This window comes from Panthera uncia, chromosome C2 (genome assembly GCF_023721935.1).
Source record: "Panthera uncia isolate 11264 chromosome C2, Puncia_PCG_1.0, whole genome shotgun sequence".
In the NCBI taxonomy this organism is placed as follows: Eukaryota; Metazoa; Chordata; class Mammalia; order Carnivora; family Felidae; genus Panthera; species Panthera uncia.
Window position 1 is genome coordinate 122,286,717 of NC_064810.1, and position 14,142 is coordinate 122,300,858.

A 14,142-nucleotide genomic window follows, 5' to 3' on the forward strand; every position below is an offset into this window, starting at 1 on the left:
CTCTTGGTGACTCTTCCTCAGTGTGGGTTCCGTTCTTAGAAAGCTGCTGTCTGTGTGGTAGCAAGTTGGGCCACCGCAATGCTAGCATCTGATTTTCCCAGATTCAAGGCTGGCATGATAGAGGGCCTACTTTGGTCCCAGAAACCTGACTAGTATTTCACTGTCTCCTGTATCTGGCTGTGTTTGGGTCTCCTACCCATCTCGGTTGGTGAGCTCAGGGTTGGGAATTCAGGGTTGTAACTGGCTGGTCTAAGTCACGTGTCCCACCATGGAGCTGGGGATTGACCAAAGTCCATGGCTGGAGAGTAAAGGACAGGGTAATTCCCCAGAAGAAAACGGGGGTTCTGTTGTCAGAGGAAGAAGGAGTGGCTAGTGTCCTATCATGACTTTTTGACGACACCTTCTAGAAGTTGCATCTGTCACTTCTGCTTACATGTCATTGGCCAGAATGTAGTCACATGGCCATACCTGGTTGCAAGGGAGGCTGGAACTTATAGTGTTTATTCTCATTAACCTCATGACCAGCTAAAAATCAGGGTTTCTAAAACTAAGAAAAAGGGGGCAATAGGTATCAGGGGACAGCTGACAGTTTCCGTCACATTTGTGTAAAGATAGACCCTCTTAGTCTGATTGAGTAGGATTGGCCGCCTGCAAAGTTGTGTTGGAAAAATTTTGAAGTTTTACAGTGAAAAGATGATGTGAAAGATTGGTAGGGTCTGAAATGCTTGAGGAGAGTGAAGCAGAATTAGAGATACTGTTATTTGCTGTCCTATGCTCTGGTGGTTCTCAGCCCTGGGGTGGGACCTGGATATTGTTTTTGTTTTTTCTTAACTTTTTACTGTGAAAAAATGTAAACATGTACAAAAGAGGGAGTATGGTAATGAGCCTTTATTTGTGCACTACCCAGCCCACTCATTATCAACCCTGGCCAATGCTTTTTCGTATGCTCCCCTACCCACTTCCCCCGGCCCTGCATTACATTTGGCTGTATTAGGCATATGGTGTTATCTCTAACTATTTCAGTATGGATCTTTAAAAGGTGAGGACTCCCACTTTTAAACATAGACATAAGACCATCATCACGCCTTTGAAAAACCAACAAAAACTCCTCAGTATCATCAAATACCCAGTCAGCACTCACAGCTCCCCAGGGTACTGGTCGTGTTCAAATCGGATCCTTCATTTCTGAAGCAGCCCACGGGTCCCAAAGAGATGGGAATTTTGATCTCGGGAGAGCCCCAGGCTGAGCTAGGTAATCTGATACCACACTTCCCACTCTTTGCCTTCCATGCAGTGCCACCTGTGTGACAAGACGTTCATGAATGCCACCTTTCTCCGGGGCCATATCCAGCGCAGGCATGTGGGCGTGGCAGAAGGTGGTGAGTCCAGGTGGCCCTCCTGGGACCGTGGAAGGGCCTGGGCTGGTCTTCAGTGGGTGTGGGGCACATACACCACCACAGCTGCCCTCAGGCCTCATCTTCCAGTAGAGGAGGATGTGATCCCATCGTCCACACTGGGGAGATCCATCCAACATGGGCCTGGGAGGGTTTCTGACAATGTGTGTAGAGAAAAAGGGAGTCAGACAGTGGGTTCCAGTGTTAGCTTTATCCCTTTCTACCATGTGACCACGGTCATTGCCCCTCCCTCTGAGTCTCAGTGGCCTTTGCTGTGAATTGGGCAGTCAGATGGGGTGACTTGGAAGGGTCCTTACCTCCCAACCTTCTGTGAATCTGCTCTTCTTTGATGCTAACTATGAATGAGCTTAAAAGGGGTTAATAAGCAGTTAGACTGGTTCTTTAACTCGGTCTGTACATGAGCTTATTATGACTTAATCGCTTTAATTTCATCATTTCAAATTCCAAAAGGAGTGGCAAGGCTGTATGTTTCCCCATCGAGAGATTTGCATACTTTATATCCATTTTTAATGGATGTTAATATTTTAATATGTGACATAACAAATAGCTGCTAACAAATAAAATAAATACAGATATGAAAATATAAATCATACAATATAAATCTAAAAATTCCATTAAGTAAAACCTTTTTCTTATTTTTCTTCATTTTAATTTCCTTTCCAAAGAGCAGACTTAGAGTTTTTATTTTTTTTTTTAACATTTATTTATTTTTTGAGAGACAGAGAGTGAGTGGGGGAGGGGCAGAAAGAGGGAGACACAGAATCCGAGCAGGCTCCAGGCTCTGAGCTGTCAGCACAGAGCCCGACACGGGGCTTGAACTCACAAACCACGAGATCATGACCTGTGCCGAAGTCGGATGCTTAACCAACTGAGCTGCCCAGGCGCCCCATAGAGTTTTAAAACAGCACCATTTATCTAGTTGTGATGCATTTATTAGATATCTAATTATTTTTGATTCTACTTTGGAGGCTGCTAAAGGAAAACAGATTTTCTACTTCTTAAATGAATTTTTCTGATGAGATCTTTGAAGTTCTTTGAAGAGATATCTGTATACTGAGGTACATGGCAGCATTATTCACAGTAGCTAAGATGTGGAAGCACCTAACTGTCCACAGACAGATGAATAGAGAAGGAAAATGTGGTCTATGCAAGCAAGGGAATATTATTCAGCCTTGAGAGGAAAGGAAATTCTGTAACATGTTACAACAGGAATGAACCTTGAGGATATTATGCTAAGTGAAGTAAGTCAGCCACAAAAGGACAAATACTGTATGATTCTACTTATGTGATATCTAAAGTAGTCAAATTTGTACAAACAGACAGTAGAATGGTGGTTGCCAGGGGCTGCGGGGAGGGAGACCATGGGAAGTTATTTAAAGCATACAGAATTTTTGTTTTACAAGAAGAAAAGAGTTATGGAAGTGGATGGTCGTGATGGTTACACAACATTATGAATGTACTAATACCTCTGAGCTGTACCTTTAAAAAGGGTTAAGATGTGGGGCTCCTGGGTGGCTCAGTTGTTGAGTTTCCAACTCTTGATTTCAGCTCGGGATGATCCCAGGGCCGTGTGCTGAGCATGGAGCCTGCTTGAGATTCTATCTCTCTGTCCTTCTGCCTCTCTCCCCTGCTCGTGCATGTTCTCTCTCTCTCTCTAAATAAAATTTTAAAAATGGCTAAGATGCTACATTTTATGTTATGTGTATTTTACCACAATAAAAAAATTGGAAAAAATGCCTTTGACCTGGAAAATTTAAATACAGAAAAGTAGAAAAGAGAAAATAAAAACCATCGACAATATCACCTACTTAATATTTTGGTGTGTTTTCTGTTATTATTTTCCTGTGTACATATGTAATCATACAGCATGTGGTTGTGACTATTGCTTTTAAAAAAAATTTTTTTTTTAACGTTTATTTATTTTTGAGAAGAGAGAGACAGAGCATGAGCGGGGGAGGAGAAAGAAAGAGGGAGACACAGAATCTGAAACAGGCTCCAGGCTCTGAGCTGTCAGCACAGAGCCTGACTCGGGGCTCAAACTCACAGACCACAAGATCATGACCTGAGCTAAAGTCAGATGCTTAACCGACTGAGCCACCCAGTCTCCCCTATTGCTTATTTTTAATTAAAAATATATCACATTTTCCAGTGTCATTCAGGCATCTTGGAAAACATGATTTTTAATGGCTGAATAATATCCCATCATGCAGCTATCATAATTTATTTCATGATTAAATTATTACATACTTTATAGGGGTTACTCATAAATTTCCTTCTTATAAATCACTTAATCAACATTCTTATACGTAAGTCTTTGGGCATATTCCTTATTATTTTCTTAAGGTTAAGCGCTGAAGGAGAGGGAAAATATGTTCTTAAGGCAACTTTTGCTAAATTAATATTCATGACCTTTTTATTCTCAGGCAGATATGGCTCTTCAGATATCTCCACTCCCTATTTCATATCATCCTAAATCATTCTGTTAACCCAAATTAATTTCTACTGTGTCTAAAATTGCTTCTTTCCAAAAAGTACAGTCTGAGAAAAACCATCTCTCTTTTCAAAGAAAGACTTAGAGTTTTAGTAACAGTACCATCTATCTAATAGTCACTAAAGGTACTTTGAAAAGTAACACATGTGGGTGCCTGGGTGCCTCAGTCCCTTAGGCATCTGACTTCAGCTCAGGTCACGATCTCATGGTTGGTGAGCTCGAGCCCACATCCTGTGAACACGAGCCCTGCTTCTCTGTCTCCCTCTCTCTCTCTCTTTCCCCATCCTTGCTCACTTGTGCCCTCTCTCTCTCAAAAAAAAAAAAAATAAATTATAACAATTGTGCAAGTACAATTGTCTTTTTCATTGGTTTATCTGTATGTGGTTTAGTTAGAATGTTCTTTTATAATTCATTCTTTTTTAAAAAAATTTTTTTAATGTTTATTTATTTCTGAGACAGAGAGAGACAGAGCATAAGTGGGGGAGGGGCAAAGAGAGAGAGGGAACAGAATCCGAAGCAGGCTCCAGGCCCCTACATGGGGCTCGAACTCACAGACCGCGAGATCATGACTTGAGCCGAAGCCGGACGCTCAGCCGACTGAGCCACCCAGGCGCCCCAATAATTCATTCTTTTATTATTTAATCTCAGAAAGTTTGAAGTATACACTTAAAAAACTTTGGCTGAAAGTTTCCTTCATAATGCATACTGGTTTTTTTTTTTCACTTGAAACTTACTACTATACGTATTTCTGAAAAAAAGGGAACTTAAAACTACAATTATTTTCACTACTTTAAACTCCTCTCTGATGGCTGTGAGGATGCATAGATATGTTCTTTGTATTGATAATCACCGTGTACATGCTATTTGGTATTCTGCTTCTGTTACTCTATCAATTTTGCTTTTACATTTGCATGTGTTAGTACTGTCAAAATAGTTACTTTAAATGACAATAATAGTTCACATTTATTGAGCGGTCATGCCAAGCACTTTGCACTGTCACATTTCATCCTCATGACAACCCTCTGAGTTAGGTGCTGTTATTATCTCCTCTTTCCAATTTGGGGAAACTGAGAGTCAGGGAGGTTATGTCAATTTGCCTGTGGTCAGTATCCAATGGGAGTGGCAAACTGGTCTCAGACTGAGGTGTGACTGATTGCATAGGCGACGAACTGCACTCCACTAACTTTTTGACTTAACCTGGTCACCCTGTCTTTGCGTGGAGCCCACAGGGAAGCAGAAGCAGCAGGAACAGCCAGTGGAGGAGATACTGGAGGAGCTTCGGGCCAAACTAAAATGGACCCAAGGGGAACTGGAAGCCCAGAGAGAGGCCGAAAGGCACCGGCAGCTCCAGGTGGGCACGGAGAGGAAACACCAGGGAGACTTGCTCGAGTCTCATGCAGGAGACCCATGATGCACGGGTGTCCCACAGGACCAGAAGTCTCGCTGATTTCCTGGAGCTGGGAGTCAGAGCTAGGATGGCATCTTCTTGGTTGTGGCAAATGATCTTAGGTTATCTGCAAAGGAAAATCCATTTGTTTTCCCAGATCTGTATGGCCAAAAGTAGGAGAGAGAATTGCTGTTTTCTGCCCTATTCAGCATCTTCTGAAGGCATTTGAACCTGAATGTTAACTTCTTACACTACAATGCTACTTGGCTTTTTGAAAGCCAAGACTGGATAAACTCCAAAGTCCAGTCTCGAGGACATACTTAGTAGATACTTGTAGAATGAAAATATGTAATCTTGCCTTACTCATTCCTTCATTTCTTTATTCTTCATTCATTTCTTCAGCATCCATTTATTGAGCACCAACTATGCCAGGAACATAAAGAGAGAGAAAAAGATCTCTATTGTCAAGGGACTTTACAGTTCAGAGAAGACTTGTCTCACTCCATGTCCAAACAATAGGAACAGTAGGACGAATCTTCTTTGGTCTCTAGAGTGACTTGCACAGACAAGGGGCCCTAGCAGTTTCTCAGTAAATATTTGCCATGATGTAGAATTAGTGATTCTGTTGTTCCTGTTTTTCTTTCCAGGAAGCAGAGATTGCTCGTCAGAAGGAGATAGAAGCTAAGAAAGAATTTGATGAATGGAAAGAAAAAGAGCGGGCCACGCTATATGAGGAAATAGACAAGCTAAAAAAATTATTTTGGGATGAATTTAAAAGTGTTGCCAACCATAACTCAACTCTAGAAGAGGTACCCAACACAAAGTCTTTCAGTGTTCTTTTGCTGAAAATATGTTTATTTGTTCTCAAAATTCATTTCTTCGTTTGTACTCGTTTTATTTCATCTGCCATTGGGAGCTAATATACTGTGAGGCTGGATATCAGAGGCCAGTGCCAGGGATTGAATCCCTGCTCTATCACATATTGGCTGTGTGACCTTAGGCGAGTTACTTAACTTTCCTGTGCCTCAGTTTCTCTTCTGTACGACAGGTTGCTGAAATGGTTAAATTAACACAGCACTTAACATTGTCTGGTATATAGTAGAAACACTATATATAACACTATATATATAACACTATATATATATATATATATATATATATATATATAGGACAGCACTTAACATTGTCTGGTATATAGTAGAAACTCCCTAGACATTATCTTTATTTTTGCAAAGGGCTTTCTTTTGTCACTGGATGAGCTATGAGGCAAAGTTTGAATGAATGCATTTTTCTCTTAACGGGTATTTGCTGAGTACTGGCTATATGCTAGGCACCCTGTTGGGGTCTGTGGAGATCAAGCATAATAGTAAGATTTACTGAGTGTATTAACTGGTTTCTAGCCCCTGTACAGTACATTTTATATACATTAACTTTTAATTCTCATAACAACAAAACAACCATAACATTCTCAAAGTAGGCACATTATTAGTTCATAATTTCTTTTCTATTTTCTTTTAATGTTTATTTCTTTTTGAGAGACAGAGACAGAGTGCAAGTGGTGGAGGGGCAGGGAGAGAGGGAGACGCAGAATCCAAAGCAGGCTCCAGGCTCTGAGCTGTCAGCACAGAGCCCGACGTGGGGCTCGAACCCACGAAGCGTGAGATCATGATCTGAGCCGGAGTTGGATGATCAACCGACTGAGCCACCCGGGTGCCCCTGGTTTATAATTTATTTTTAAAAGTTTTTTTTTTTTTTTTTTTTTTTTTTAAACAACACTATTATCATTCCTCCTTTACAGGTGAAGACACTGGGGTTCACATAACGTGCTCAAGGTCACACAGCTACTAAGAGGTAGACCTGGGATTTGAACTTAACTTTTTAAACTTGTAAGCCTCTGCTCTTCTAATGGATATGCTGTTAAGTTCATTCAGGAAAACATTATTAAAGATTATCCCTAGACTGTATCTTCCTATATAAACCCGTATGACTAAAACCATATCAGGGAAAAAGTTTTGAGGAGAAATATTTTCAGAATGTATTGAGCTCTTATTGGTCCTTCTAACATCAAGGAGAATCATTTCTTGTTTTTGAAAATGAACTATGCATTTCTCACAGTCATTCCATGTTTTGCTAAAGGAATACCTTGACAACTTTTCCAGAAGGGGCTTGTCATAGGATATGCTTGGAGTCTTGGGTGGTCCATCATCTCAATCTGAGATGGGAAGCCAAGGATAGGGATGGCTGTGGGGTTGAGATGAGAGCTGTGTGTGTGTGTGTCTGTTGTGGCTTAAGCCCTTCCTGCAGTGTGGTCAGGAATGATTTGTGGGAGATAAGATGCTCCCCCACCTTATGGACCTCATGGTCCTACCCCCCCAGCTCCACACCCATCTTCCCTGAGCTGGCATGCGCCCTGCTGACTCTCATCCCCTGACACGGCACTAGCTGACTGGATGTTTGATAGATAGGTATTGATTTGAATTTGGAGTTACTGTTCAGAAACCACCCCATCAAAGGTCAGAGGGTTACTTTTGGCTAGGAAATTCTAAGCTTTGGTGAGTGAGGACATAATTACCATCCATGGTTTCTTTTTAACTTGGATCACATTTCCCTAAACTGGAACATCATTTTTCTGTTTTTTATTTTTTATTTGTCTTTTCTCTGTAGGATTGCATATGCTTTGTTTTTGTGTTTGTGTGTCTCTCCCTGTCCCCTCTCATGTGAAATTTCATTATTTTACTTTTATTATGGGAACAAAACTGGAGACCCAAATTCTCAGTGTATTTGGATAATTACTTTGTTATTTTTTTTTTCTAATTCTGGGGAGAAAAAGAGAAGATTTCGGTTAGAGTGAGTGTGAATAACACTGTAAGACAGTCTACCTCATAACACAACAAAAGATTTCCCTTGCTGTCCGGAGGGCCAATGAGAGGGAAATACTTAAAAAAAATTTTTTTTTAATCTTTATTTATTTTTGAGAGAGAGACAGAGTGTGAGCAGGGGAGGAGCAGAGAGAGGGAGACACAGAATCCGAAGCAGTCTCCAGGTCCTGAGCTGTCAGCACAGAGCCTGATGTGGGGCTCGAACCCACGAACCGTGAGATAATGACCTGAGCTGAAGTCGGACGCTCAACTGACTGAGCCACCCAGGAGCCCCATTGGGTAGAGGGAAATACTTTTTGAAGATGTTTCTCCTCAAAATATCCCCCCTGGTACAGAAGTCTGTGAGCTTACTTTGGCTGAGTTACCTGACTGAAGAGAGATAAGATGAAGGGTAAATCCAATGGCCAAAGGAGTACCCATTTGAATGGAAATCACCATGCCAGTTTGTCATATGCCGAGAGAGCCAGCTCTCTGGGCATCATAAATATTGGGGTGAAGGCAGAGATGACACGCGAGAAGCCGAGGGTTGTGCATACACTTGATAAAGCATTTGACTCTATGAAAATACTCAAGGGGTTTAGAAATGGTTAACATTTGGACCAGATATTGCTTTAGCAGTAGAGAAGAGTTAAAGATTATCGAGAATGGTATCAGGTTAAACTCAGGGACTTGCAGTTCTTGAAAGCTTTAATGGGTCTTATGAGTTTTGTATGTAATAATAGAGATGGAGATAATTTAATTTTGTGAATACAGCAGTGATATATTTAAAAATATAGCCATAGGTGGAAAGGCCTCTTCTCTCGGATCCACTTTCCTGTGTCTTTTCCTTCAGATTACATGCAGCTAGCTGAGGAATCATTAGGTATGGGTGATACCACTCCAAGCCACACAAAACCAGGTCTGGTTGGTGACAACCAGGATTTTTTTGTGGGAGGTGGGACAGGAGTCCTCAGGGAATGGTCCAGAGTACCTGAGACCCTCCCAAAGGCCATAGGAGTCTGATTCTCTTCAGCCTGTTTGAGACTGAAGAGGAAAGGGGGCATCTGTCTAGTGAGCTCCGGATTTTGAATGCAGCAGAATGCTAGTGCTATTGAAATTATGTTCTCAAATTCTGTTCTTCCACGGGAACTTGCTTCTCCTGTGTAAGCACTGAGCTCTCAACCCTGGGCAAGGGGAATGCTCACTTGTGGGTGTGTTTGCAGGCATGTAGATATCTGGTGAGGACAGCTTGGACTTTGTGGTTGGGAAAGGTGTGCCTTTTTGACATTGCTCAAGGTGTAAAAGACAACATCAAGACTAGATCTTCATCTAAATAAAACTGTGTCCCGGCCTTTTCAGAAACTGCAGGCATTGCAGTCCCACAATATGATGGAGTCCAACCTCGGGTCACTACGGGACGAGGAGTCTGAGGAGCGACTCAGGCAGACTCAGGAACTCCGGGCCCTGAAGGAGATGATGGAAATGCAGGTGAGCTAACGTCTCATGCTTTTCCTCCGCCGCCAGCCAGGTTGTCTTCCAACAAAGTTTCTTAGTTTTGCCCTATGGTGTTACGGAAGCTGAAAGACATCAAATTCTACATTTTCAGACCTTCTGCCAATACATGGAATCATGGAATAGGATTCTTAGGCTTGGGGCTGGGGCTTAAGGTGGGGCTGGTGATACAGATGAGTACAGTATCAGGTTTGCTTGGGATCTTTTCAAAACACATACAGTTATGTCTCTTATTGGGCACCTTTACTCTCATTTTGATTCCAACCCAGTTGGAAACAAATCTTCTGGATTTGAAGGTATTTGGGATGGATCTAGTGATGTGATGATAAATATTTAACAATGGCTGTCTGCTTTAATAGGTAGCAGTTGCCATTTTCCATGGTGTAGAATTTCCCGTCATCTCTGATTTCGTGCTACCACCGTGAGGTCCCTGGGTATGGCATTGGAGAGGCTGGTGCACAGTCTGCTCTCATGAGCTGGCAGGAGGTGGCTCTGGCCACCCCTGGATGAATCGTGCAAGGATGCAGCGAGATAGGGTCTAAATCACTGATAATCCCACGGCAAGGAAGGGCAATGGGGATCGTTACTAAATCAGGTTGTGCTTCTGTTTCTGCTTCTCTAAGATTGTGAAGAAAGAGCTTAAAGTCTAACTAACAGCAGTAAAATATTTCTACTGCTTGATGTTTCCTTTCACAAGTTTCCTGGTAAGGGAAGCTAATTTTTTTCTATGACCTCTGTTCACATCCTTTTGCCTAATTTTCCTTCCCGGTTTGTGAGTTTGTATAACATATGGAAGTGAACCCAGCCCTCTGTTATTCTTATACTTATTTTTCCCATAACACTGGTCTTTCAATTTTCTTTATTGTGGTTTGGGTCATACGAAATTAATAATGTTTATGTGGTCAAAATGATCAAATCATCAATTTGTTTATGGCCACTCTGACGTTTAAAAAGAAAATATTTTTGTGTTTTCTTGTAGTGCTTTTATGGCCTTATTTATTCATTCATACATACCACTTTACTGAGATATGATTGGCATGTGAAAAATTGTACATGCTTGATGTATACAACTCAGTGAGTTTGGGGATAATAACTCACCCTTGAAACCCTCACCACCATCAGGCCACAGTCATATCCATCACCTCCCAAAGTTTCCTTCCACTCTTTATTTTATTTTCTTTGTGTGTATGGCAGTAACACTTAACATCAGATCTACTTTCTTAGCAAAGTATACAATACAGTATATATATCTTGCATAACAAACTTTGTACCCTTCGACCATAACTTCCCCATTTTCTCCCTGTTTTAACTTCTAGTGATCACCATTCTCTCTCTGTTTCTGTAAGTTTGACTATTTCGGATTCCACACGTAACTGAGATCATACAGTATTTGTCTTTCTTGCCTGACTTATTTCACTTAGCATGATACCTTCTAGGTTCATTCATGTTGATGCAGGATTTCCTTCTTTTTTAAGGTTGAATAGTATTCCACTGTATGTATGTTCCACGTTTGCTTTATCCACTCATCTACCAATGGATTATTAGGTTTCCCTATTTTGGCTACTGTTCATAATGCTGCATTGAACATGGGAGTGTATCTCTTTGAGATCCTGATTTCAGTTTTTTTGGATCAATATCAAGAAGTGGGATTGTTGGATTATATGGTAGTCCTATTTTTAATTTTTTTCTTTTAACAACAGGAAAAGCAATCAAGTTTATTAACAAGTATACCTCATGTACACCTGGAGATAACCCGGGGGAAATGAGTAACTCTATTTTTAATTTTTTGAGGCACTTCCAATCTGTTTTTCATAATAACTGTGTCAATATACATTCCCACCAACAGTGTATGAGGGTTCCCTTTTCTTCACATCCTCACCAACGCTTATCTTTTTTTTTTTTTAATAACAGCCATCTTGACAGGTGTGAGGTGATATCTCATTGTGGTTTTATTTACATTTCTCTGCTGATTAATGATGTTATAGGCCTTTTGGGGGGAAATGTCTATTCGGGTCTTTTGTCCATTTAATTTTTTTCCCTGCTATTGAGTTAAGTTCCTTATATTTTGGATATTAACCCCTTAGCAGATAATATGGTTTGCAGAATATTTTATCCCATTCTATAGGTTGTTCTCCTTTTGGGTAGAATGTTCTTTTTTTTTTTTTTTAATTTTTTTTTTTTTTAACATTTATTTATTTTTGAGACAGAGAGAGACAGAGCATGAACAGGGGAGGGTCACAGAGAGAGGGAGACACAGGATCTGAAGCAGGCTCCAGGCTCTGAGCTGTCAGCACAGATCCCGACGCGGGGCTCGAACCCACGGACCGTGAGATCATGACCTGAGCCGAAGTCGGACGCTTAACCGACCGAGCCACCCAGGCGCCCCTAGAATGTTCTGTATATGTCTGTTTGGTCCATTTGGTCTGGCGTGCAGTTCAAGTCTAGTGTTCCCTTATTGATTTTCTGTCTGGATCTCTCCATTTTTGAAAGTGGGCTATTGAGGCCCAATGCTCTTGCTGTACTGCCATTTTTCCCTTTGGTTGTATTAATATTCACTTTATATATTTAGGTGCTCTGACGTTGAATGCATATATATTTACATTGTTATATTCTGTTGATGAATGGACCCCTTTATCATTATGTGATGATCTTCTTTGTCTCTTGTAATCGTTTTTTACTTAAAGTCTTTTTTGCCTGACAGCAGTGAAGCTACCCCTATTCTCTTGGTTACCGTTTGTGTGAAATATCTTTTTCCATCCATTCAGTTGCAAGTGTGCCCTTAACGTAAGTCTCTTGTAGGCAGCACACAGCTGGATCTTATTTTTTTAGTCCATTCAGTCACTCTTTGTCTTTTGACTGGTGAATTTAATCCATTTAAATTTAAAGTAATTATTCATAAGTAAGGACTATTGCCATTTTATTAATTGTTTTCAGATTTTTGTAGTTACTTTGTTCCTTTCCTCCTCTCTTGCTGCCATTCTTTTTTTTTTTTTTTGAATTTTTTTTAACATTTATTTTTGAGACAGAGACAGAGCACGAAGAGGCAGAGAGAGAGGGAGACACAGAGAGAGAGCACGAAGAGGCAGAGAGAGAGGGGAAGAGGCAGAGAGAGAGGGAGACACAGAATCTGAAGTAGGCTTCAGGCTCTGAACTGGCAGCACAGAGCTCGACGTGGGGCTCGAACTCACGAACTGCGAGATTGGGACCTGAGCCGAAGTCGGACACTCAACCCACTGAACCACCCAGAGGCCCCAGCTGCCATCCTTTTTGATTTGATGGTTTTATTTTGTAGTGGTATGCTCTGACTGCTTTATCTTTTGCATATCTGCTGTAGGTTTTTTGTGATTAGTATGAAACTTACATAAAACATCTAGGACAGCGGTCTGTTTTAAGCTGATAACAACTTAATATCAATCGCATATAACTACTCTGTACATTTACTTCTCACTTACACCAGCTGGTGTCCAGTTGGATCTGTGACTGGTTGTTGAGATCTGTGTGCCAGCGCCACAAGCTGAGTCAGCTGTGCTCTTTCCCTCAGTTCTGACAGGGGTGGGACAGAAGCGGGCCTCCCGGGCAGCATCCTGCAAGGCTGGGGCAGTGGGTGCTCACTCTCTGTCCCCTTCCCCCGTGGGAAAAATTGTGGGCTGAGGAGGTCTCCCTTGGCACTGAGCTGTGCCACCTTGAGGGAGAGCTGATGCAGGTAAAGTGAAACTTCTCTGGAATGCATCTATTCTCAGGTGTTTTTGCTCCATTGAGGTGCTGGAAGCTCTCAGCTGGGTTTGTGGGCTCCCATAAAGGAATTCTCATCTGTGGAGGGTTTGAGAGCTGGAACTTCTTATTGTACGGTCTTGCTGATGTAACTTCCATTTTTTAAGTTTAAATCTTTGACCCACCTAAAATTTATTTTGGTTTAAGATATGAAATAAAGATTCAAGTTCATTTTTTTTTTCTAGGCAGTTTAACTACCTCTTGAACTCCATTTGTCAATAATCTATCTTTCTCCAGACTAAGCTTCCATTTTTCTCCCCCATCTTTGTCTGGGCTTTCTATTCTTTTCACTACTCTGCCTAATATGAGCCAGTACTTTTTAATTCCTGTAGCTTTATACTATATTTTATTTAATTTATTTATTTTTTAAAGTTTATTTATTTGAGAGGGAGTGAGCATGAGCAGGGTAGGGGCAGAGACAGAGGGAGAGAGAGAATCCCAAGCAGGCTCAGCACTGTCAGCATGGAGCCCGATGCAGGGCTCGAACCCACGAACCGTGAGATCGTGACCTGAGCTGAAGTCAGATGCTTAACTAACTGAGCCACCCAGGTGCCCCCCGTACTATATTTTAACATCTAGGGGCCCATTTGACAAACTTTTATCTTTTCCAGAAAACAGAATGGAAGAGAAAAATGAAGGAACTGCAGGGAGAGCACGCAGCTCAGAAGCGAGAGGTAGCCCTCCTTGGGTGGTCTGGGGGAGCTTGGT

At 41.4% G+C, this 14,142-nt stretch overlaps 1 protein-coding gene across 1 annotated transcript in view; it reads left to right on the plus strand.

The window, feature by feature from the left end:
- Nucleotides 1-14,142, plus strand: part of DZIP1L (DAZ interacting zinc finger protein 1 like) — a 43,096-nt gene that overhangs the window by 10,486 nt on the left and 18,468 nt on the right. Inside the window, exons 4-8 of the mRNA XM_049628767.1 lie at nucleotides 1,295-1,379; nucleotides 5,136-5,257; nucleotides 5,941-6,102; nucleotides 9,511-9,639; nucleotides 14,046-14,108. Coding sequence (XP_049484724.1) covers nucleotides 1,295-1,379; nucleotides 5,136-5,257; nucleotides 5,941-6,102; nucleotides 9,511-9,639; nucleotides 14,046-14,108 — 561 coding nt within the window. The remainder of the gene's footprint in view (nucleotides 1-1,294; nucleotides 1,380-5,135; nucleotides 5,258-5,940; nucleotides 6,103-9,510; nucleotides 9,640-14,045; nucleotides 14,109-14,142) is intronic.